The sequence below is a fragment of the Anabrus simplex genome, chromosome 1 (assembly GCF_040414725.1).
Source record: "Anabrus simplex isolate iqAnaSimp1 chromosome 1, ASM4041472v1, whole genome shotgun sequence".
NCBI classification, from domain to species: domain Eukaryota; kingdom Metazoa; phylum Arthropoda; class Insecta; order Orthoptera; family Tettigoniidae; genus Anabrus; species Anabrus simplex.
The window spans coordinates 1,364,759,441-1,364,784,747 of NC_090265.1; the positions used below are offsets into that span (position 1 = coordinate 1,364,759,441).

A 25,307-nucleotide genomic window follows, 5' to 3' on the forward strand; every position below is an offset into this window, starting at 1 on the left:
TGGAGAAAGGTCAAATCCGGCAGTAACTGTGGAGCGCCCTACCGCTAGACAACGCGGCATCATGGTTTGGGGCGCTATTGCGTATGATTCCACGTCACCTCTAGTGCGTATCCAAGGCACGTTAAATGCCCACCGCTACGTGCAGCATGTGCTGCGGCCGGTGGCACTCCCGTACCTTCAGGGGCTGCCCAATGCTCTGTTTCAGCAGGATAATGCCCGCCCACACACTGCTCGCATCTCCCAACAGGCTCTACGAGGTGTACAGATGCTTCCGTGGCCAGCGTACTCTCCGGATCTCTCACCAATCGAACACGTGTGGGATCTCATTGGACGCCGTTTGCAAACTCTGCCCCAGCCTCGTACGGACGACCAACTGTGGCAAATGGTTGACTCTTATTGACTCTGTACCTCGACGTGTTTCTGCGTGCATCGCCGCTCGCGGTGGTCCTACATCCTACTGAGTCGATGCCGTGCGCATTGTGTAACCTGCATATCGGTTAGAAATAAACATCAATTATTCTTCCGTGCCGACTCTGTTTTTTCCCCAACTTTCATCCCTTTCGAACCACTCCTCCTTGGTGTTGCATTTGCTCTGTCAGTCAGTGTATTTACTGTCAAGTACACATATATAATAGTGAAAACTAAAAAGTAGGTTGTATGGGATTTTTATATAGGGCCTATGTAATCGTATAAGTTTTCGGCAACTATCAGATAGGAAAAGGCAAGTGGTGGTGATTATTGTTTAAAGAGGACTGGGGAAGAAGAGCCGTGGACATAATAACAGCCCTAGTATTTGCCTGGTGTAAAAATAGGGAAACTACGGAAAACAATCTTCAGGGCTGCCGATGATGCGTTTCGAACCTGCGATCTCCAGAATGGAAGCTACATCTATATGGCCCGTACAACACACTCGGTTACACATTACTATTGCTTCATCTTCCCTTCGTCGAAGCTACCGTATTTATGAGTAGATTACACTCACTGTAACAACGCTATAATGAAAGCTACACTTCCCCGTACGGTGGCGTGTCGCTTTAGTGTCGATAATATGAGATTTAATTTCCACCGAAAGCGATACTCTTTATCTGTGGGCAAGTCATGCTCAGCCATATTTGAGTAATGTGTAGGCAAACAAACAGCTGACTGGCATTCGGCGCGCGCCCCGACGAATTTCATTGGTTGCGACAAGCAAAGAGTCGCATGAAAGATACTTCTGTCTCCATTTTCAAACCAAAATTGAAACTTTAAGGGATGTCTAGTTAAACATCGACTGAACATTGTTTATGCAATGGAAGATCGTGAACGATTTAGACGTTGTTTAGGTAGACGAAGTCTACGGCTTAAAACTAGTCATCGTTTCTGCAATCGGCCTACTGAATCAGAATCGGCCACTAAAAGATTGAAGATTTCGTCACTGTCATTACTAATGTTTTTCCGCTCGCTCATAGCTGTTGAGTGAAGCCTGCTATCGGCCAGACAGCTGACAGGAATGTTGGCGGGCGGGAGGGTGAAAGATAACAAGTAAACATAGGTTCAGTATTCGCGGCAATGTTTTCAAACAATGCTTAGTACATAGTCAATACATGACTATAGATGTTTGTGTTATTAAATGCGCCTTTATTAAAGAAGCGCGTGGAAAATATAGCAGGAAAGTACCAAGTCGACGAAAGTCGATTTCCGCAGCGAATGCTATAAGGAAGAAAGTGGACAAAAGTCGACTTCCGCAGCGAAACGTCTACGGCAGTGTGGACAAAGCGAATTCACATTATATTCAATAATATTAATTTAGTGGACCGCCTGATACCCGGCCTCGTGGTCTATAGTTACCGAACATGCCTCTTACAGGGAACGCTTTGGGTTCGATTCCCGGTCATGTCAGAAATGTTTATTTATATCTGGTTAGAGGTCCACTGAAATTATGTGAGAACAACATTGAGGAGCTATATGATGGTGAGGTAACTGTTCCGGTCTACAAATCCATAAATAATGGCCGGTAAGATCCGTCAAGTTTACCACGCGTCACCTCGTAATCTACAGGTCTTCTTGTTTGGTAGGCCAAGGCCCATCACAACTGTGGTGACATCCAAGAGGAAGCTCCCTGATAGGAAATATAAGGTTGTAAATGACAACAAAATTAATACTATTCCCTAGAAACTCGTTTATGTGTTAAAAATATTAAGCCAGTGTAGATATTGTCACTGTCAATGTCATTGAGTAGGCTCATGCCAATATACTCGTCGCGGCATCGTTGTCGAAGTTTGGTGGCTTCTCTGAGAACCGTGGTGCCCTTTTGGGGAGCTACTGCTATGTCATTCTGCAATTCAAGTGGGAATTTTTATGTTGGATTATTTGGAAGAGCGAGCAGAAGGATCCATCAGAGATACTCGTGGGAAAAGATTTTGCAGGAGATCATTTTATTTATGTGAATGTAATTAGCTACATATTGATGAATTGAGAGCTGTACAGATTAGTGGAGTGATGAGTGTTTTGTTTAAATCTAGCTGTCAGCTGATGTCCGTGCGTGGAACATATCTCTCATGGTGTTAGCTCCCGACTGGTTAATTTCCTCGAAGCCGTCAATACTGTTCTTAGCGTTGTTGTACCAGCGTGACACTTGGGAGAAGTCATCCACGGAGAGTCCAAAGGCCTGTAAAAATAAACACCAGGAACAATCACCTTTAGTGGGAATATGATTCAATATTTAGGTACCTCTTCAATCGAACAATGTATTATAAAGTTAAAAATTCCTCCTGTTTACATTGCTTCCATGGTTTTATGCCGTGATTAATCTTACGGCCAGCTACACTATCTAATCAAAAGTACCCAGATCCGCCGCTGTGCTCGTAAGCTAGAATCTAAATGTCGCTACGACCGCCGCTGCTGCTATAAAAGTTGGCCGAGGGCTCAGCGCTGGGGTCCCGCAACGAGGGGTCATCTCACCAGCACTCTTCAATTTATACATGTCCGACATACCCCGTCTTCCGCGCGCGAATGTCTAAATGTACGCTGATGACACCGCCATTTCCGCTGTCTCCTGGCAAACACCCAGACTTCAAAATTATCTCCAAGAAGCCCTCTCCACCATCGAACCATGGCTTCGACAGTGGAGAATTAAAATAAAATGTCTCTAGGAGTAGTGTTACTCTCTTCTCTAAGCGTACTCGTTCTGACCCTCTATCACGGGTCTTTTTTTCGGTGAGGTGATCCGGTGGTCCGACGTCACCAAATACCTGGGTGTTTCCATGGACAGAGGATTGACGTTTAGACATCATATTGATAGAATCTCGGCCCAGGCGTACCGACGCCTTTACGAAATTATACCAATTATGAAAGCCAAAAATGGGCTCAACTTAGAAAACAGACTCCTGCTGCACAATCCTCCATTCAGCCAATCCTCGAATATGCCAGTCCCGTCTAGGGGATCGCAGCCAAAACGTACCTTAACAAAGTTCAGCGCTTACAAAACCGTGCACTTCGCATGATCACAGGTGCGCAATGGTATGAACGGAATCGTGACATACATAACGACCTACATATTGATGAAATTTACACCAGAATCCTGAACTTCGCTAGAAAATTCTATTCCAATCTAAACTCCAATCCCAACCCACTCATTTCGAACTTGGTAAAGTATGAAACTGACGGTCTTCGCCACAGGAGGCCCAAGTCTCTCTTAATCTAATCCACCCTTCGGGGTGCAGGTCACATCCTGATCAGCGCGATTCCGTTCTAAGTACCACCACTTCCAACATCTATGCAGTCTAGCCAATATTCTATCGAAAGTTGCACTCAAGGCCCATCAGGCCGAAGGGCTATAATCGCTCACTGGATCTGGTTTTTCCCACATATCCTCCGAGACGCGTGGTCTACTACTACTCAGTGTTATGGGATACCTGCAGAATGGATAGAACAAGGCAGCTTAGTGACTTTGAATATTGAATAGTTATCAGTTCCCACATCAGTAAGTGATCTGTCAGGACCATTCCCGTCCTTATCAAGTTGTCCAAGTTGACTATCGGGGAGGGGATTGTGAAGTGGAAAAGGGAAGATACAACCACAATAAAGCCCAGGATAGTACATCATGCGTTGACCTACAAAGACTGTCGAGTACTGAAGAAGATGGTACGATGAAATCGTATGTCATCTTGTGATACCATGCTTGGGCAAACAGTCCAAACCGGAGTAGCGTACACCACACTTTTCATGTGTCCTCACAGATAAAAGTCCAGTGGATTAAGGTCAGGAGACCTGGCAGGTCAATACACTGGACCTCGACACCTGATCCACCGTCTTGTGAAGATGTTTTCCGTATACTGATGTGCGCTGGAGCCCCGTCATACATGAACTGCTAGAGGTGCATGTTCTAATAGAACAAGCAGTCTCCCATAAGAAAGTCAGATATGCTGGTCCATTCAGTCATCGGGGTCGCATGTATAGGCCGATCAGTTGATCACGGATAATTCCACACCATGCATTGCGTCCAAAGCGCTGTTAATGATTAACGACAACCGTATCATGGGGATTTTCAACTGCCCTCATGATGCTGTCTCTTCCAAATGTGGCCTCGTCGGTGAACTAAACGGACGGCGGACGACAAAAAATGGTCAACATGGTAGTGGCTATGTGCAACGGTTGTACCTCAATACCAATGACGTGTAGGGCATATGCCCATAACACACGTTTTCCTGTTTTGGTCCAAAGATCACCCCTCCCCATACCCCACTTCCCGGGCGTTTGTTACAAATACTTAGATTCACCCCGGATTGGTAAGATACATGGAACTTGAGCTCTTTAAGACAAGAATCTCATGTTTCATAGTATTATGCCTTTGAGGTTCAGTCTGCAAGCCTATGTCAATTAAATAAACGCCTCTACGATCCTCTATTTTTTATCAGCTTTATGGCCGCGTTTAGTTCCATTCCTCTTATCCTTATATCGTTTAAAACGTTATTCTAACCATCATCGTCTTGGTGTCCCTCTACTTATCTTCCCTCCATAGCCAAGTCCGTTATTCTCCTCTATTCGCTTCACATGGCCTCAGCATCGAAGCCGGCTCATGAGTACAGCTTCGTCCATAGAGTTCATTCCTAACTTGCCTATTATATCTTCATTTCGAGTAATCTCCTGCAATTGTTCCCGCCTGCTGGTATCAGCAATCATTCTCGATACTTTCATGCAAGGCCTCTCAGGGTGCATGCACCAGTGCATTGCGCGGCGCACGGTGCAAAAGACGAATTCGCTTCGTTGCCCAGAGTGCAGATCCCCACTCCTCGAGCTGGAGCAGTAGCGCTGTCTCTCTCTTTCCTCACGCCTATTTCGCTCGCTCCGCCTGTCTCCCTCTTCCTCACTTGCTCCGTAGCGCTCCAAATCCGAGCCGAGTTGAGCCGAGCTTAGCCGAGTAGTCCAGAGACGAAGCGTTGGGCCGAGCCGAGCCGAGTGGGACCGATGCACTGTGCACAGGAACTCTGCGCCTCAGTTTGCACGCGTGAGATTTTGGGCGTTTGAGAGGCCCTGCTTTCATGTCTAATAATTCATAAATTAGACATGAAAGCAGGGCCTCTCAAACTAGTACATTCTGAGTCCAGCCAGCTTTCACTCCCATTCAGGAAAATCGATCTGAAAACAGGCCGGTGTAAAGACAGTTTTGTCCAGGAGGTGACTTCTTCCTTATACAGTAACGGTGATCTTGTGGCGGCATCGGGAAGATTGAACTCGCTCCACATACAGAACGCACCCTTTGTGCACGATGCAACATTGGATCAGGGTATAGCTTCCTAAACTAGCGTCATTCGGCGGCGTGGAGTGAACATGAGCATCACGTCTCTTTGTGTCTCTTTGATGTAATCAATGTAACCTATCTCACATGCAAAGGTGTACCAAAACTGTATGTGGTGTAAATAAACCTGTTATCCATGAGGGCTGATTTATTTATGGACGATGTGGAGTCGCCTACAACCAAGACTCCATAATCTCAACTGTGAGCTCACTGTTTTCCTTTGCTGCACCTTGATTCAATTTACACTATCATTCTGCGAGAATGCATATCATAACTGAAATGTTTTTTTTTTTTCTTTTTTTTTTTTTTTTTTTTTTGCTCTGACTAGGTTTATACGGAGGTCGAGTCATAAGTCATGGCAACTATTTTTTATTTTCGCGAACTGGAGACATCACGGAAAATCTAAGTATGCAGTTGGAAACGTACGGTATGTACTTGCGTATGATGCCACTAGATGGTGTATGTAAACAACAGTGTGGGTCTAAGCATGCCCCCAAGTTCATTGTGTGAGCGAGAGCGTCACAAAATGGAAGTCAACATGCTGGAGCAACAATCGTATATTAAAACTAGCTGATGTACCCGTGCTTCACTACGGAATTCTACATTGTATAGGCTACATAATTCTAGGTTAGGTAGTGTACATGTTGTGAGCAAGATTGTATTAAATTGCAAAGCTCTTAACGTTACCCTAGAAACGCGACGGCGATGTCACCAAACATCTTTTCTCATATGAAGACTGAGTTAGGGAATTTTCACTGTAATGGTAGACCCGCTTGCATACCATCAGTCACAATCAGGTTGGGAAGCTTTCATTTTAATGGTAGACACTCATTCTCCACCTGTCCTTCTACATCCTCAGAAAGTTTGTCTTACTGGTTTTCCCAACTGAAATGAACAAACATTACAGTGACGTCAGTAGGAACAGCGCAATTAAAAGCAATGCTTTCATATGAAATACTCGATCAAATCATAAACCACACATTTTCTCACTTTTAACGAACAGGTCTAAGCTCCCGATATTACAGTCCAAAGTTTTAGAGCTGGGATGACCAAGCCGCAGACAGCCGTGATCCGTGAACACTCTTCGTCTTTTTTTCGGTGGGGAGGAGATCGAATAGTGGAGACTCCTAGGGCAAAAATCATAACCTTTTACTAATCTATTTCCTGGGAGTACACGATGAGTCGGTAAATATCAATTCACTACACTGGCGGCGGAAAAATCTATCTGACTTGGAGGCAAATTTCTCCTCTAAGCCAGAGGAGAAACCCCTTCTTCACTGCTAATTTGGAATAAAATGAATGTAGAATTTAATAAAAGTGAGGAGGAAGAAGTTTAAGAAACGGCTCTTTTCAGGGTTGAATTTTGAGACATTTAGTGAATTGTGGTGCTATTATTTGGAATAGGCCTAAATTGTTATTCTAGACCAGGTCATAGGACTACTACTACTACTACTACTACTACTACTACTACTACTACTACTACTAAGTGAGCCTCTGCCTTAAGTATGCACACTGCTCATTCAAAACAGCGCGTTATAGTGGGGATCGAACAGCTGGAATACTATGACGAGCCCGTGTGTTACGTACCAGCTGTATCAGAAAATGTATGAACCAGACGAATGGCATGCTAAAGAAGAAAGTTTTCTAACTCCCTGGCTATTTTCCGTCAGTAACCAGTCAGGCTGTTCTACTCGGTACGCAGCAGTAATCCCATCTCTCGGAGTTGAGAGGCAGCGTAAGAGATAAAGAACACCGCCACTAACAATAGTCAATGTAATGTTATCGTTCATCAATGTTATGCCTTTTCGATATTGTAGGCCTTCACATTTAGTTTTCTTCCGACTCTGAAATACCACTCCTATCATAGTCGGTACGGTAAAACTAAATAAAATATACATGGTCGGAAATTGTATTCTCTGTAACATTTGTTATGTAGTACTTTTCGATAGGACCAATAACATAGGTATTTACAAATTAAATTTTAGGCGCCCTCCCCTAAACTACAATTTAATCCAGTTTGAATAAAATTGTTTATAGCTTAGACTGTAGTTTCTTATTCGCCGTCTCTCTATATACCGATTTTCATTAAAGTCTGTTAACCCATTTTCTCATGGTTCGGCGTTGATTTGGACTTAGCAACAAAAATGCAAATTCATGAATATCTGTGTTAACATAGCCGGTACGGAAAAAATGTATAACAGTATTCGGGAGATAGTAGGTTCGAACCCCACCGTCGGCAGCCCTGAAAATGGTTTTCCGTGGTTTCCCATTTTCACACCAGGCAAATGCTGGGGCTGTACCAAGGCCACGGTCGCTTCCTTCCCACTCCTAGCCCTTCCCTGTCCCATCGTCGCCATAAGACCTATCTGTGTCGGTGCGACGTAAAGCAACTAGCTAAAAAAATGTATAAGACATAAATGGTCGGAAATTTAATTCTATATGACTTTCGTTATGTAGTATGTATCGATACGACCACTAATAATATAAATATTTGAGAATTAAATTTTAGGCGTTCCTCCACAGTACCATTTCACTCATCGTGAATAAAATGATGTATAGCCTAGATTTTAGTGGCTTGTTCTCCAACTTTGCATACCAATTTTCATTAAGATATCACCACTGATAACATACATATTTGAGAATTAAATTTTAGGCCTTCCCCTAAACTACCATTTCAGTCAGCGTGAGTTAAATTATTTATAGCCTAGATTGTAGCGACTTATTCCCCGACTTTGCATACCGATTTTTATTAAATTCTCTTCAGCCGTTTTCAAGTGATGCGTGTAGAGACAGACAGACAGACAGACAGACAGAGAGACAGACAGACAGACAGACAGACAGACAGACAGACAGACAGACAGACAGACAGACAGACAGACAGACAGACAGACAGACAGACAGACAGACAGACAGACAGACAGACAGACAGACAGACATTACGAAAAAGTAAAAATTGCATTTCTTTGTTACTGTGGACATGACCGATACAGAAATACCATTCTTTTCAAATTCTGAGCAATGTACAGACAAAACCCTTATTTTATATATATAGATAGCAGTTCTCCGCGGCAGAAATGCACGCCAATGGCATGCACAGCTGCGGGAAGCATTCGGTGTGCATGCCATGCCCTATAGAACAGTGGCGAGGTGGGTAGAGACGTTCAAACATGTAGCGAATGGTATTCAGCGCCTGCCCCACCGCTGGCAACGTACAGTGGTAACATTGGGTGATTATTTTGAAGGTCTGTAACCAGTGGAGACCTGTCCTTTGTACGTAGTCTTGTGTATTTGCTGTCTGTACCATAACAAAACAATGTTTACCAATGGCCTGTATTCTGTCACTTTCCTACGAGAATCTCCTGAAGTCAGAATTTGTCTTCAGACACTATGCATAAGTACATGTCCTTTATTTCCAAATGCATATCTTAGATATTCCGTGTTGTCTCCTGTTCTCGAGAAAAATAAATAGTTGCCATGACTTATGACTCGACCCTCGTAGTATGATCGCTTTGAGTTTTGTTCACTTCCAATTGGATTCCTATACATTCTTATAGTTCAACAGGATACTGTGTCATCGTAGTACCTAGCTTTACTGTTCAGAGTGAACTTCTATTTATACACATAATATCATGATGTACAAACCTCGGCGTTTGAAGTCGTAACTGCAATGCTGTAATCAGCAATGGTGATCTTGTCTCCTGCTACCCATTTGTTTCCTTCGAGGAATTTGTCCAAGAATCCGAAGGCCTCTTCTACCCTCTTCCATAGATCAGGATTTGGCTTTTCACCGCGGAACAAGACAGGAATCTGTTTGTAAACAAATTCAGTAGATGAAATATCTTTATTGGACATAAATATAGTCTACAATCCAGGTACTTCGTTAAGAAGGAAGCCATACTTCCCAGTCGAACATACAAACATTTCAATGCAAATTATAACAATATAAACATAACTGTAAAATAATAATAATAATAATAATAATAATAATAATAATAGTAGTAATTTTTACAGGTATGTTTAAAAGTGTTATGATTAACGTCGAAATATCTGAGTGTTTGACAACTGGAAAGTTGTTACATACTCCAGGTAGTGTATGACTGCTCTTAGTAGCTATATTTACCTTAATTTTTACATTATTTTCAAGAACAGAAAGAAAGCTTATGGGGGTAAATTTCCTATGATGTGTATTTAGTTTTTGAGCCACCCACGACTGCTGCAGAGCGGAAACTAGCTGAACGGGCGTGAGTCAAAATGTCCGCCACACGGAGCCACACACGAACACATCCTGAACTCACGAGCTGCGAAGTGAAGCGAACTGTGTACTGTATTGTTACGTGCTCATGCGACTGCCAGTCCTCTGGAAGCCTACTTCAGTATTTCCTGGAAGAAATGAGTGAGTCAGACTGTAAAGTTCCCGGCCAGCCTGAATATAATATTGATGGTTTCTGCTTGTACTGCGCTTTTCGTCCGGTTCTCCATCGATTTTCTGAAACATTCGTATTCCGGCGGTGTCCCCAAAATACTAGAACTGATCAGAAGGTATATAAAAGCAGGCTCGTCACGAACAAGTGTAGTGCGTTGGAGTGTTTTTTGGATAGGAGTTGTAGGAGTGTTGTTAGCGTTGCTCAGTGGTTGGTGTTGAGTTGTGCTGTGATGTCTCGGCGACTGATATATGTTGAGTAGGTGTGGAGCAGTCATGTGAGTTGCTTGTGCAAACTATCGGTCTTGTCTGGAGTCGATTCAAGTGAACAGCAATCGTGTGTTGTGGCAATCAACGGGCATACACTCGAACTTGGCTGCATGGAGTACATATGCGAAGAGACTAGTGTGGACGAAGCGCAGTGAAATGTGAAACCCTGTCAATCAAGATTACGGAAGGATCGCCCATTCCATATAAATACCAACCAGCCGAATATCCGCTGTGAGTACAAGAAACTTTTGTAATTAGTTAATCGTCATTCAATGTCAAGTACACTGACTGACAGAGCAAATGCAACACCAAGAAGGAGTAGTCAGAACTTTATGCCAATTGCAGGGTAGACTGACGTCACTGAGGTATGCTCATGGTGTGAAATGCGCCGCTGTGCTGCGCACGTAGCGAACGATAAATGGGACACGGCGTTGGCGAATGGCCCAATTCGCATCGTGATTTCTCAGCCGACAGTCATTGTAGAACGTGTTGTCGTGAGCCACAGGACACGTGTATAGCTAAGAATGCCAGGCCGCCGTCAACGGAGGCATTGCCAGCAGACAGACGACTTTACGAGGGATATGGTGATCGGGCTGAGAAGGGCAGGTTGGTCGCTTCGTCAAATCGCAGCCGATACCCATAGGGATGTGTCCACGGTGCAGCGCCTGTGGCGAAGATAGTTGGCGCAGGGACATGTGGCACGTGCGAGGGGTCCAGGCGCAGCCCGAGTGACGTCAGCACGCGAGGATCGGCGCATCCACCGCCAAGCGGTGGCAGCCCCGCACCCGCACGCCACGTCAACCGCCATTCTTCAGCATGTGCAAGACACCCTGGCTGTTCCAATATCAACCAGAACAATTTCCCGTCGATTGGTTGAAGGAGGCCTGCACTCCCGGCGTCCGCTCAGAAGACTACCATTGACTCCACAGCATAGACGTGCACGCCTGGCATGGTGCCGGGCTAGAGCGACTTGGATGAGGGAATGGCGGAACGTCGTGTTCTCCGATGAGTCACGCTTCTGTTCTGTCAGTGATAGTCACCGCAGACGAGTGTGGCGTCGGCGTGGAAAAAGGTCAAATCCGGCAGTAACTGTGGAGCGCCCTACCGCTAGACAACGCGGCATCATGGTTTGGAGCGCTATTGCGTATGATTCCACGTCACCTCTAGTGCGTATTCAAGGCACGTTAAATGCCCACCGCTACGTGCAGCATGTGCTGCGGCCGGTGGCACTCCCGTACCTTCAGGGGCTGCCCAATGCTCTGTTTCAGCAGGATAATGCCCACCCACACACTGCTCGCATGTCCCAACAGGCTCTACGAGGTGTACAGATGCTTCCGTGGCCAGCGTACTCTCCGGATCTCTCACCAATCGAACACGTGTGGGATCTCATTGGACGCCGTTTGCAAACTCTGCCCCAGCCTCGTACGGACGACCAACTGTGGCAAATGGTTGACAGAGAATGGAGAACCATCCCTCAGGACACCATCCGCACTCTTATTGACTCTGTACCTCGACGTGTTTCTGCGTGCATCGCCGCTCGCGGTGGTCCTACATCCTACTGAGTCGATGCCGTGCGCATTGTGTAACCTGCATATCGGTTTGAAATAAACATCAATTATTCGTCCGTGCCGTCTCTGTTTTTTCCCCAACTTTCATCCCTTTCGAACCACTCCTTCTTGGTGTTGCATTTGCTCTGTCAGTCAGTGTATAATTGTGTGTGTAGGCTACTATTGGGTCATCCTAGATTAAATTAGTCCAATAACACTCACCATACAAGGCCTATGCCGTAGTTTGGTAAGAACTGCCAACCTCTGGGAAATGGAACAGCTGCACAGTGCGTCGAGCATATGGGAGCAGTGGATAAAAATCAAAGTTTTTATAACGTGTTTATTGTCTCTTAAAACACTCACTTGCCACTTAGACCGAAACCAACATGTTTGTCGTTGTTAAACTTTGCAGTTGTAAATATACAGAAAATACTATCTCATCCGATAGTCCAGTAACGTAAAACAAATCGTGTTATAAATTCAAACTTTTCACGGCACTTGTAAACATAAACGCAAACGAAGCAAAAGTACATAACACTAATAAAATAGTGAAAATCAGAGACGAAATGACTTAAACATTTCTAGATAATTTCAGATGTCATCACTATAACAGTCTAAGAAATCATTGTTTTTTTACAGATTTATGGAGTTGGCCAGGATCGTTTGTAAGAAAATATTCATATCTGTATTGAACCCGTTATCTAAATCTTGAATGTGCAGGTTACCGTTATTTTGAGTTCTGGAAATGACTTAACCTTTCTGCAAGTTTTCTTCCGTGATCGTCTGGAGACGGATCAAGGCCGTTTGTTGACTGTTTGCAGAAGTGAGAGAACATTATTCTCTAATCTCATAGGAAATAGCAGTACTCCACAAAATTTATCTTCTAGGAGGCGAGGCATACACAGTCTGTGATGTTTCGTGTTGCTAACGAACTATGCCCGTACTATATTCAAAGCGTTACTATGGTTTGACAGCATCTGTGCGGGAAGGAGGATGCTTTGAAAAATACTTCGAGGTGCTACAATCCTTGAAAACGAGTTTAGTGTCCGATTCCATGTAAAGAACCGGTATATCACTAAATGTAAATTTAAGAAAAAGTATAAGCCTATTATTAAATTAGGAAACATCAGTCCACAATACCTGTTCATGTAAACATGTCGCTTTTAGGTACGGCAAGTTGCTTTACGTCGCGCCGACACAGTTAGGTCTTATGGCGACGATGGGACAGGAAAGGGCTGGAAGTGGGAAGGAAGCGGCCTTGGCCTTATTTAAGGTGCAGCCTGGTGTGAAAATGGGAAACCACGGAAAACCATCTTCAGGGCTACCGACAGTGGGGCTAGAACCCACTATCTTCCGAATACTGGATACTGGCCGCACTTAAGCGACTGCAGCTATCGAGCTCGGTACTTTTAGGTACCTCAAAGCAATTTTCTATATTAAAAACGTAACTTTTATTAATTAATTCTTTTTTTTCGTTACAGGATGTTACTGACCTGCAGCCAGATGCGGATTCAGAGAGAGGCTAGCGCGGGCTTTACCCTCCCTCCCCCCCCCCCCCTTCCACTCTCCTAGTTACATTTACAAGTTTACAATGTAGTTTTCGTTTAATGAAGTTAAACTTAACATTTTTATTTCTGCCTTAAATACGTATGTCACTTAAGTTCGTTAGGGATGGCTAGTAATTTAGTAACTATACAATAGTAAGTATTGGACTCGACCTTTTAGTGACCGGAGGACTGGTAACAATACGCTGCATGTTTGCATGTGTGCCGAGCTGAGTTGCTCAGACGATTGAGGCGCTGGCCTTCCGATCCCAACTTGGCAGGATCGATCCTGGCTCCGTTTGGTGGTATTTGAAGTTGCTCAAATACATCAGCCTCGTGTCGTAGATTTACTGGCACGTAAAAGAACTCCTGCGGGACAAAATTCCAGCAATTCAGCGTCTCCGAAAACCATCAAAAGTAGTTAGTTGGACGTACAAGCAATAACATTATCATTCTTTCTGCACGTGCCGTTTACCTCAGCGACCACCGAGTCCAGGGCTTCACAAGTTACGACGAGCCTGAGGATTGCGCTGCATGAACAGCCATAGTGAATGTGTTTCAAAAGTAGTTTTATTTCACATGTATTACTTGAAATTATAGCTGAAAGTATACTATTTTCTAAGCATTGAGTAACAAATGTATATTTTCTAGTGTTTACATTTTTGTTATTATTCAAACAGCCAAAAAAATAATCAGAATATAAAAATCAAAATTCTATAGGTAAAGGCTTCTTCTAGGGACTTTGACATGATTACTATTGACCAAGAGAAAAGATCTGCAGATGATGAAATAAGGATAAGTGTTCCCACTACTTTAGTCCACATCTGTCCGGCTCCATAGCTAAATGGTTAGTGTGCTGGCCTTTGGTCACAGGGGTCCCGGGTTCGATTCCCGGCAGGGTCGGGAATTTTAACCATCATTGGTTAATTGCACTGGGGCTGGGTGTATGTGTCGTCTTCATCATCATTTCATCCTCATCACGACGCTCAGGTCACCTACGGGTGTCAAATCGAAAGACCTGCACCTGGCGAGCCTAACATGTCCTCGGACACTCCCGGCACTAAAAGCCATACGCCATTTCATTTCAGTCCACATCTCACATGATGTTGAGATTGTCGCAGGTAAACAGGTAGGCATAATCGAACAGGGTCTATGTTTACTAGTAAATGACTTTTCAGTTAGCGCTAAACGGTTGGTGAGTGATGAGCAAAAACTTACTACAAAATTGAGTACTCGACATCGCTCAAATGTAATTTTTGAATTAAAAAAGAATGTTTTAACCTCCAGTGTTCGTATTTCTCCTACACTCTGTGGGGAACCCCATATTTATCGCCTCAAGAGAAGTATCCTGAAACGCGAGACATTTGGTCAAGAATACAACTGAGGAGGAGGAGCAGTAACCTCGCCCAGGTGATTTCACCTGCTATGCTGAAGAGGGTCCTTAAGGTGGGCTTGGGAAGATAGGGAGGCATAAGTAAGGAAGAGGGAAGGAAGCGGCCGTGTCCTTAAGTTAGGTACCTTCCCGGCATTTGCCTGGAGGAGAAGTGGGAAACCACGGAAAATCATTGCTAGGATGGCTGAGGTGGGATCGAATCTACCTCTACTCAGTTGACCTCCCTAGGCTGAGTGGACCCCGTTCCAGTTCTCGTACTACTTATCAAATTTCGTGGCCGGGCCGAGAATCGAACTCGTGCCTCGGGGGGTGGCAGCTAATAACATTAAGCATTACACCACAGAGGCAGACATGATTACTATTCGTAATAATAATAATAATAATAATAATAATAATAATAATAATAATAATAATAATAATAATAATAATTGTACCTCTACGACGCAAGTTCAAATCTTGCGCCAATTGAAACTCCTCTACAGGAGAAACTCTGAACTTTAAAAACGGAATCAACTCAACTGTTTATCAGAAGATGTCACTGTGTGTATTTCGATTTGTTTTTGTTTCTCATTGATCAAGAAGTGTGGACATTCTCTAACAGGTGTCTCTACTAAAAACTATGATAATGCACTCTGGTGCGAAGGAATGAACTTTCTTGGAGAAATTTGGTATTCATAAGTTTTGTCTTTACTAAATTTTGTTCTTTAATTTGGTGGTTGACAATATTAAGCTTTCTTTCCGCCTGTTTTGAATTTAACCAATCCTAAATTTCTGTAATTAATTTCCCACCAATTAGGTGTTTCTTCATCGATTTGTGTGTAACTTTCGCTGTTTACCAATAAACGTTTGTGGGCGGGTCTTAATCATTCATGAAAGGTCTCGAATTTTCCGCGAGGGTATAAAAACTGCTGATTTTCTTGTCTCCGCGCCACTTCAATAATACCTAGCTTAGCGTGTGGATATGTAGCAGGGGGCGGGAAGCGCCTCTTTCTTCGGGCAACAGATCTTCAAAAAGGTAATGGCCATTTAACATCTTTTCTTGCTAGCTCAGCAGTTTAACTCGCGGGGAAGGTTCGAAACCTTTAATATGTAACCAACCTTTTTAAAATGTGAATCCCATTTCAGTCTATGTAAAAACTACAAATTTCTTTAACTGTAAATTGGGGATAGAGATTGCTTTACCCTCTCGAGCTCCCCTTCATTTTGAAGTTGAGGTGACTACGTTTTCATGACTGAGTTTCTACTCTTCCTTAAAGTGTTAAAGTTTTCCCTATACGAGTCACCTCCCTAGCTTGGGATTAGCCCCCGTGTAATTGGCCTAGCGCCACTTAGGTATTTTACAAGCGTTCATGTAGGAGTGCAAATCTCGCCTCCTTTCACCTTGTTTTTGGGCCATTTATAATTAATCACATATTTTTCTTGTAAGGCCCTGTAGGTTGGGTACAAGATACCCCTGGTTCTTTGTAAGTGTGCCTTGAGGGCAGTTAGAAGTAAAGTGTGTTGTGGCCTTTGATAGGCTTGTAACATTGAGAGCGGGTCGGCTCTTTCTTGTATTTTGAAGTGTGCCTCTAGGAGGCTTGACATTACGAGGTGGGAGCAAATGCTCCATGTAATTAGGGGTTTTCTGCCCTTTGGTAATTTGTGGTTGTGAGCTGAGGGCTCAGGAATTGTAACTTGGGGCACGAAGCCCAGAACCTGTTAATACCCGAAACTCTTGTTTTCGTTTGTAAGATCATTATTGTACCTGAATTTTCATTGTTATTTCACCTAGTGAAAAGTTGTTAAATATTGTTGTCTGTTGAAAATATAACCTTTATTTAAATTTTAAATTCACCTTTAAGACTTGTAGTTAGACCCATTCCAGCCCGCACCTTCTTTCACCTCTGCCTTCCACGGAAAACTCCGTAACAATAATAATAATAATTAATAATAATAATAATAATAATAATAATAATAATAATAATAATAATAATAATAATAATAATAATAATTCAAAGTGAACCGCACACATGAACAGAACACTCGGTTGCTAGCGGTGGCTTTTATGACTTTGCGTGCTTAGTAGGCCTATATCTTCTATGCTGACTTCTCTCCCACCTCCACACAGTTCTCGCTTCTCTCATACGTGCTTTTCACCCTCTCATTAATTTTCTTACTCACTACCTTCTTTCTGGGCGCTTCAAAGATCTTCAAAAACACACTGTCATATGCCTTCTTTACATTAAAAAGCGACATCTCCACATCCTTCCCACAGGGCCTACTCTAATGTTTCTGCTGCAGTTGTCTTACCACATCTTAATTTACTCTCTATTATCTTCCTTATCCGTTTTTCTAGAATCTTCTCGTAAAATTTTGCACCGTGGCATGTCAAAACAGGATACCTCTGTAGTTCTGGCATATGTCCGCCTCTGTGGTGTAGTGGTTAGTGTGATTAGCTGCCATCCCCGGAGGCCCGGGTTCGATTCCCGGCTCTGCCATGAAATTTGAAAAGTGGTACGAGGGCTGGAACGGGGTCCACTCAGCCTCGGGAGGTCAACTGAGTAGAGGTGGATTCGATCCCACCTCAGCCATCCTCAAAGTGGTTTTCCGTGGTTTCCTACTTCTCCTCCAGGCAAATGCCGGGATGGTACCTAACTTAAGGACACGGCCGCTTCCTTCCCTCTTCCTTGTCTATTCCTTCCTATCTTCCCATCCCCTCGCAAGCCCCTGTTCAGCATAGCAGGTGAGGCTGCCTGGGCGAGGTACTGGTCATCCTCCCCAGTTGTATCCCCGATCCACAGTCTGAAGCTCCAGGACACTGCCCTTGAGGTGGTAGAGGTGGGATCCCTCGCTGAGTCCGAGAGAAAAGCTAACCCTGGAGGGTAAGCAGATTAAGATTGAGAAGTTCTGGCATATTTTTGTATCACCTTTCTTAAATAAGGATACCATACTATAACTCCACCCCCTCCTTCATTGCTCTGGGGTCTTCCTTTTATTCCAGACTACTCTCAATACTCAATACAGCCCCTGTATCACTCCAGCTACTGTCAGAATATTCATTGTCAATTCATCTAATCCTGCTGCTTTTCCTCTTTCATGCCGTTTAGCGCTGCCTTCATTTCTGCCCATGGTAGGCCCATCTCTGTTTCTAGGTTGTTGTCTATCGCTTCTTCTATTTCTAGTTCACCTGTAGGTTTGTTAGGTTTTAATAGCACCTCGGTGTAGGTGCTTCATCTCCAGTATCTCATTTCCATTTGTATCCCTCTATCATAACATTGCCAACGGCCGTTGCCGTGTTGAAACACCAGATCACGTGAGATCTCCGAAGTTAAGCAACATTGGGCGTGCTAAAAATTTGGATGGGTTGCCACGCGCTGTTGGTGGAGGGTATCTCCAGAGTTAAGCAACATTGGACGTGGAGGGTAAGGGAATGGAGGAGCGGAAAGGAACTGGCCACGCTACCGTATGCAAACTCCGGCTCAGGCACACCTCTGCGGAGGTTCGGATCTGCATTCGGACAGAATACACCTTTACCTTTATCATAACATCACCTTTCCTCCTACCTTTAACCATTCCGTACAATACCGGTACGTTGTTATTCACCAGTTGAGTGGCTGCGTGGTTTGGGTCACGTAGTTATCGGCTTTCATTCTGGAGATAGTGGGTCCGAATCCCATTGTCAGCAGTCCTGAAGATGGTTAATCGTTTTCCGGTTTTCATATCAGGCAAATGCTGGGGTTGTACCTTAATTACGGCCCCATTTACTTCCTTCTAATTGCCCCCTTTCGAATCCCATTTTGGCTACAAGACCTGCCTCTGTCCGTGCTACATAAAAAAGAAACCTTTCCTATTTCCTTTACTATCCTCCTCCATAATCTCTACCCACCTTTCCATCCGCTTCTTCCTCTCCTTTGGAACTACCTCCTTTGCTTCCTTCTTGTTATAATCTTCTCTCTTATGATCCGTGTTGGAACTATTTTAATGGTGTAAGTAGTTAGCTAGTGGTGTAAAATTTTGATGATGTATTTCATATTTATTATTTATAGAACACGCGCCAACGGGCTTGCTGAATCATCAGATCCCTTGATATTTCCGAAGTTAAGCAACATTGGACGTGGTCACTACTTGGGAAGATAGCTCATGGGCTTTTGGCTAGAGCAGGAGCAGAAAGGTACTGACCGCCATATTACAAGTCCAGCTCAGGATGCCTGATTAATGGCCTCTGGCCTAGCTGGCGATGAAATGAAATGAAATGTCGTATGGCTTTTAGTGCCGGGATATCCCAGGACGGGTTCGGTTCGCCAGGTGCAAGTCTTTCTATTTGACACCCGTAGGTGACCTGCGCATCGTGATGAGGATGAAATGATGATGAAGACAACACATACACCCAGCCCCCGTGCCATTGGAATTAACCTATTAAAGTTAAAATCCCCGACCCGGTCGGGAATCGAACCCGGGACCCTCTGAACCGAGGGCCAGTACGCTGACCGTTCAGCCAACGAGTCGGACAGCTGGCGATGATAGGTCGGTAACGTCCAGTTTTGCATAAGGTACTTGATTATTATATGCAGTGTAATACATAATTATAATTTAGTGACTTATTAGTACGGTACCTAATTGTATTGGTCTAGAGGCCTCATATACCCTTAGCCTGAGAAGCTTCAAACAGTATCACAGAGACAAGATATAGTGAATCTCAATATACTTACAAAATACTCAGCCAGCCTCTGATATAGAGTCCCTGCGTCGAAGTAAAGTCTTGCATTCACGAGGGCACGCTCTTTCGGTTGTTTTGGAAACAAGGAGTCGTCAGTTCCGTACTGGTCCACCAAATATCCCATAATAGCACGGCTGCAATTAGGAGAATAATTCGTTTAATATGACCCAATATTCGAATTATTTTCAACACATATCATAAAGTTAGGAAGTATGGAATGGAAAGCACTGGTATATGTTTTAGAACGGAGCTCATCCCTCTTGCGTGTAATGAAATTGACAGCCACAAATTGACTAACGATAAATCCGTTAAGGCAGCCTCCGCGTCTTTGCGATAGGGTCAAGGACGTTGAAAACATATTTTCATTCAGACACATGTATTTTATTTTATTGTTACTAGGTTATTTTAGGGCATAGGGACATCTTTTATCATCTGCGCAGAGTACGTTTAGTGGTATCTGTGGTAATGTGAGTTAATTGTGGACCTATGAAATGAAATGTCGTATGGCTTTTAGTGCCGGGATATCCCAGGAAGGGTTCGGCTCGCCAGGTGCAGATCTTTCTATTTGACACCCGTAGGTGACCTGCGCGTCCTGATGAGGATGAAATGATGATGAAGACAACACATACACCCAGCCCCCGTGCCATTGGAATTAACCAATTAAGGTTAAAATCCCCGACCCGGCCGGGAATCGAACCCGGGACCCTCTGAACCGAAGGCCAGTACGCTGACCGTTCAGCCAACGAGTCGGACTGTGGACCTATGACTAGAATGGATGTGGTTATCCATTATGCACAGTTCCAAGATTCACCTATGAAGAGTGGTGATGTTTGTTTTAAGAGGATGCACATCTAGATGCACATCTGAAAGCTGATCAGAGGAAGAAGAAATAGAATAGTCCCAACTCTTCCAAGAAAGATACAGAAAGATAGCGAAGGTCACGAAAGGAGTGGAAATTAAAGTCTCTGTTTGCCTTACAAATCTAATGCCGTCGGTGTAAGAAGAGGACAAGATTTAGCCTAGAGGTCGGATAGGAAATATGAAAGTGAGAACCCTGGCACAAGTCGAAGCAAAGACAGACTCGGCTAGAGGTCTTGTGATCACCACTTCTTGCTCTCAATTTTAGAGGGCCCTGTCTCTCTTACAAGAGACAGGGGATATCATCAATATGTTATCGACCCCCACTCACGGGGCTGACACTATCTACACTCTAGTTAATCCATAAGGGGCAGTAAAAAGGAAACGGGTCACCTAACAAAAATTATAGTAAAATATTTTGTATCTCAATTGTAATCTCCAGAACTGTTAAAACATTTATCCCACTGGATAATGAGATGGTCAATCTCATTCTCGAGAAAGCTGGAGAGCTGTTGACGGAACCACACCTGTACACGTCGCCGTCCGAGGCAAACTGAAGTCCACGCGGGATTTAGCAACGAGATTTCCACTTCAAATCTGTGGGCGATGCTAAAATAATGGAAGATCTTCAGCGGGAATTTCACATTAAAGAGGTTGTAAATCTAGGTGAAAGATTTTCATGTGGTTATGAGGTAATGTAGTGGTTGTAGTAAGGTTGTCATCATCATCTGTTTACCCTCCAGGTTCGGTTTTTCCCTCGGACTTAGCGAGGGATCCCACCTCTACCGCCTCAAGGGCAGTGTCCTGGAGCTTCAGACTCTTGGTCGGGGGATACAACTGGGGAGTATGACCAGTACCTCGCCCAGGCGGCCTCACCTGCTATGCTGAACAGGGGCCTTGTGGAGGGATGGGAAGAGTGGAAGGGATAGGCAAGGAAGAGGGAAGGAAGCGGCCGTGGCCTTAAGTTAGGTACCATCCCGGCATTCGCCTGGAGGAGAAGTGGGAAACCACGGAAAACCACTTTGAGGATGGCTGAGGTGGGAATCGAACCCACCTCTACTCAGTTGACCTCCCGAGGCTGAGTGGACCCCGTTCCAGCCCTCGTACCACTTTTCAAATTTCGTGGCAGAGCCGGGAATCGAACCCGGACCTCCGGGGGTGGCAGCTAATCACGCTAACCACTACACCACAGAGGCGGACAGTAAGGTTGTAAAGGGCTTATAAGACACTGGTATTATAGACATTTACATTTTATAGAAAAGAAAACAAGAAAGAAACAAAGTTATTCACAACCTAAAATCTAAGTTCAAAATGTAGTCTACTGATGCAGAAGTTACAGAAGTAAAATCATTCATGTTTCCTCCATGTGCTCTTATGGGACAATCTAGAATGATGTATTTCACTGTTTGTCTATCGGCTCCACACCGCACTTCGGAAAAGGTAACTTGTTCCACTTACACAGTGATTCCGCACAAAATCCGTGTGGGTAGGAGATCTGGATCTGCACTCAGATGGCCTTCATTTAAACCTCAGTGGTACGTATAAGTTACGAAATTTGTTTAGAAGGGTTATAGGAATTTATATTCGGGAAAACGGGGTGGTTTAGGGAGTAAAGATAAGGGTACAGGGATCCGGAAGTCAAGTAGAGACGACATAAAAATGTTAGTGTTGAACTGTAGAAGTATTATAAAGGAAGGAATAGAATTAATTTAATAAATATATACTTGCCAGATATTGTAAGAGGAGTTGAGTCATGGCTGAGAAATGATATAATGGGTGCAGAAATATTCTCACGGAACTGGAGCGTGTATCGTACAGATAGGATACGCATGGTAGGAGGGGGAGTATTCATTTTGGTGAAAGAAGAATTCATAAACCACGAAAAAGTTAAAGATGACAAACATAAAATTCAAGGTGTAAGGCTCATCTCTAAAGATAATAGGCAACTCGATGATTTTGGAGTGTACAGACCGGAAAAGGGTAGCCCTGACGCTGACATACGAATTTCTTTAACTTGGATATATTTCTTTCGAGAAATAATATACAACTCTATTGTACTATTTCACTCATATCAGCATTTAAAGACTTGATACTTGAAATTTTAACATTTTTTATCGGATTTCCACAAACGTTTGGAAGCACAGTGCCGATCGCCACATATGTCTTGTTACTCTTCAAGAACTTGCTCCGTACTACGTTTACGTATTTGATCTACGAATTCTTCAAGATTTTCGGAACTATCGACACGCAGTGTTGACCCCTAAAATTATACAGTGTCTCCTGAACTGCAACTGAAAAATATGTATTTGATTCTAGACTTCTTCATAACATTGAAATTTCAACACATAGTGCTCTCTAAAGTGTTATAGTGCTTCATAAACAGCATCTGACTGAATTATTTAATCTTCACATTTTGTTTACCTGTGCATCATCTTTTATACTTATTTGTGATTGGCTGAAATGTCAACACACAGTGCTCCGTAAAGTGTTTTAGTACTTCACAAACAGCATCTGACGGAATTATTTAAACTTCACATTTTATTTACCTGTGCATTGTCTTTTATACTTATTTGTGATTGGCTGATGATGACCAAGAATACTGGTCGAAACAGGTACCAATTATAAATAAGTAGAAATGTAAAACTTACATTTCTTATTTTAAGTTGAAAGGTTGAACCATCATATATCTTCTTTCAACTTAGTGAACTCACTTCAATACGGAACACTTTGAAATTCTTATCTCTTAATGGGTCAGGAGATACAACTGATGTTAATGTTCAGTACCTCGCCCAGGCAGCGGCTATGCTGAACAGGGGCCTTGTATGGGGGATGACATCACATACACCCAGCCACTGTGTCAATGGAATTAACTAATAATGGATAAAATCCTCAAGCCGGTTGTGATTTATTCATGTGGGTATCTCTTGCTGTGTGCAGTCCCTCCGATGAGGTACACTCCTGCCTACATTCCACTGTATAGGGAGAGGCTTATCAGCATGAATAACGCTAGCAGGCAGTAGCCTGAAAGTCAGTTTCGTCTGTACAGCCGCGCGCGCGTGTGTGTGTGCATCATATAGTAATTCAATTATTATTTTCTTTTAAAATTATCATTTACGATGTTCGACAACAGCAGTGAACAAACTTAGTATCTGCGTAAAACTCCTACATCCGGTGTGCACAACGGCGTTTTAAAAATGATGACGATAGTTTGAACTTTGAACAATGCGGATATATATAACAGCACGCGAACGATACTCCTCCCCCTTTCATCAAGCTGAGCCCGCTTACATCAAGTTCAGATTTTCTGAAGGTAAGCATGAGTACGAAGTTTCAACACACAGTGCTCCCTAAAGCGTTTTAGTACTTCACAAACAGCATCTGACGGAATTATTTAAACTTTACATTTTATTAACCTGTGCATTGTCTTTTATACTTATTTGAATTATAATATGATATTTTTATGATTTTTCTTTTTTCTTTCTCAGAAAATCATCATTATCGACATCATCATCATAATCAAACAACAGTGAATTTATCTACCGACAGGTATCAACTGCAAATCTTGTGACTTGATTTCTGCATTTATCTGAAAAGGAAGTAACCGTAAATTGTGTAAAAATATTACATATTGTTATTATTATTTATTATGTTTTTGACAGACATTATAAAAGTCACAACGCTGTACGAGTACGCCAACAAAGTTATTAGTGAATTTGCCGTCTAGTCTCATCTTTCAAATCTTGTGACTTGATTTGATAGTTCTGTAACCACATCACAGGAGTCAGTGCACACATCTTCACTATTTTTTAAAGGTATGTATTAATTTTTTTAAAAGCACACGTTGTTGTTATTTCAATTGGTTAATAATAGTAAATGTTCTTTTAGAATGGAGGCAATTAACAATCTCGGTCGATTCGCAGAAAATCTGACACGCAGGCTTCCCGAACTTCCTGTTGACCCACAATTTAGTGTTATTTCACATCAAAGAACATCTATAAGATTTAGTGAGAGAATCTTATGTACATGTGAGGATTTTAAAGTGTTTTTACCGAATAGATTTAATACAATTTCCTATTTCGAACTTGAAAATATAAACCAACGAACAATTTCAATGACACATCATGGTATAGGAAACAATACGTGTATTTTTAGTTTTAACGATATGTAAACTACATCACACACATAGCATGATTTGATTATGAATTAATTACAATATTACACATTATCAATGTTATATGAAATAATAGAAAGATTTTTATTTTTATGTCATGGCTTCTAATTGGGAAACTATTAATATATGTTTTTCATCACGTATAACAAAAGTGGTATTATAAAAAAATTCAATGAATATTTTAGATCCAAATTCGTTTTTACTGTCATGCTATGATTTGTTCAAAGAAAGTATCTTCTTTGGTATGTACACATTCTGCACTTAATACGAATACAGCATTAGCATGTTCATTTATTCTTCTTAAAAATAATGATGAAATTCATGAAACTTTTTATATAACACCGAAAATGACAAATCTGTTATGTTCTGATAATATTTCAGAATGGTTTCGTGAACACAATGTAGATGAATTGTTTACTAAATTTCAAAAGTTTGAAAAGAGTGCAAGCAGTAAAGCACTACAAAGTAGTTCACATGTTCAGCTTAATGCCTGTAAGTCTGATCCATTAAATTCAGGAAGACAATATATCCCACTTCCGAAAGGCATTGCAGATGATAAAGCTGTTATCAGTATGCAGAATAAAGATGACTATTGCGTTTTATGGTGTGTTGCAATGGCATTAAAACCAGTA

At 42.8% G+C, this 25,307-nt stretch overlaps 1 protein-coding gene across 2 annotated transcripts in view; it reads right to left on the reverse strand.

Annotated features, from left to right (window-relative positions):
* Positions 1-2,392: 2,392 nt before the first annotated feature.
* LOC136878857 (glutathione S-transferase 1-1) overlaps positions 2,393-25,307 on the reverse strand; it is a 127,274-nt gene continuing 104,359 nt past the window's right edge. For both annotated transcript variants that reach the window (XM_067152401.2, XM_067152407.2), the window contains exons 4-6: positions 19,639-19,780; positions 9,419-9,583; positions 2,393-2,647 (exon numbers count right to left, since the gene is read on the reverse strand). In XM_067152401.2, the coding sequence (XP_067008502.2) occupies positions 2,498-2,647; positions 9,419-9,583; positions 19,639-19,780 (457 nt within the window). In that variant the 3' untranslated portion in view covers positions 2,393-2,497. The remainder of the gene's footprint in view (positions 2,648-9,418; positions 9,584-19,638; positions 19,781-25,307) is intronic.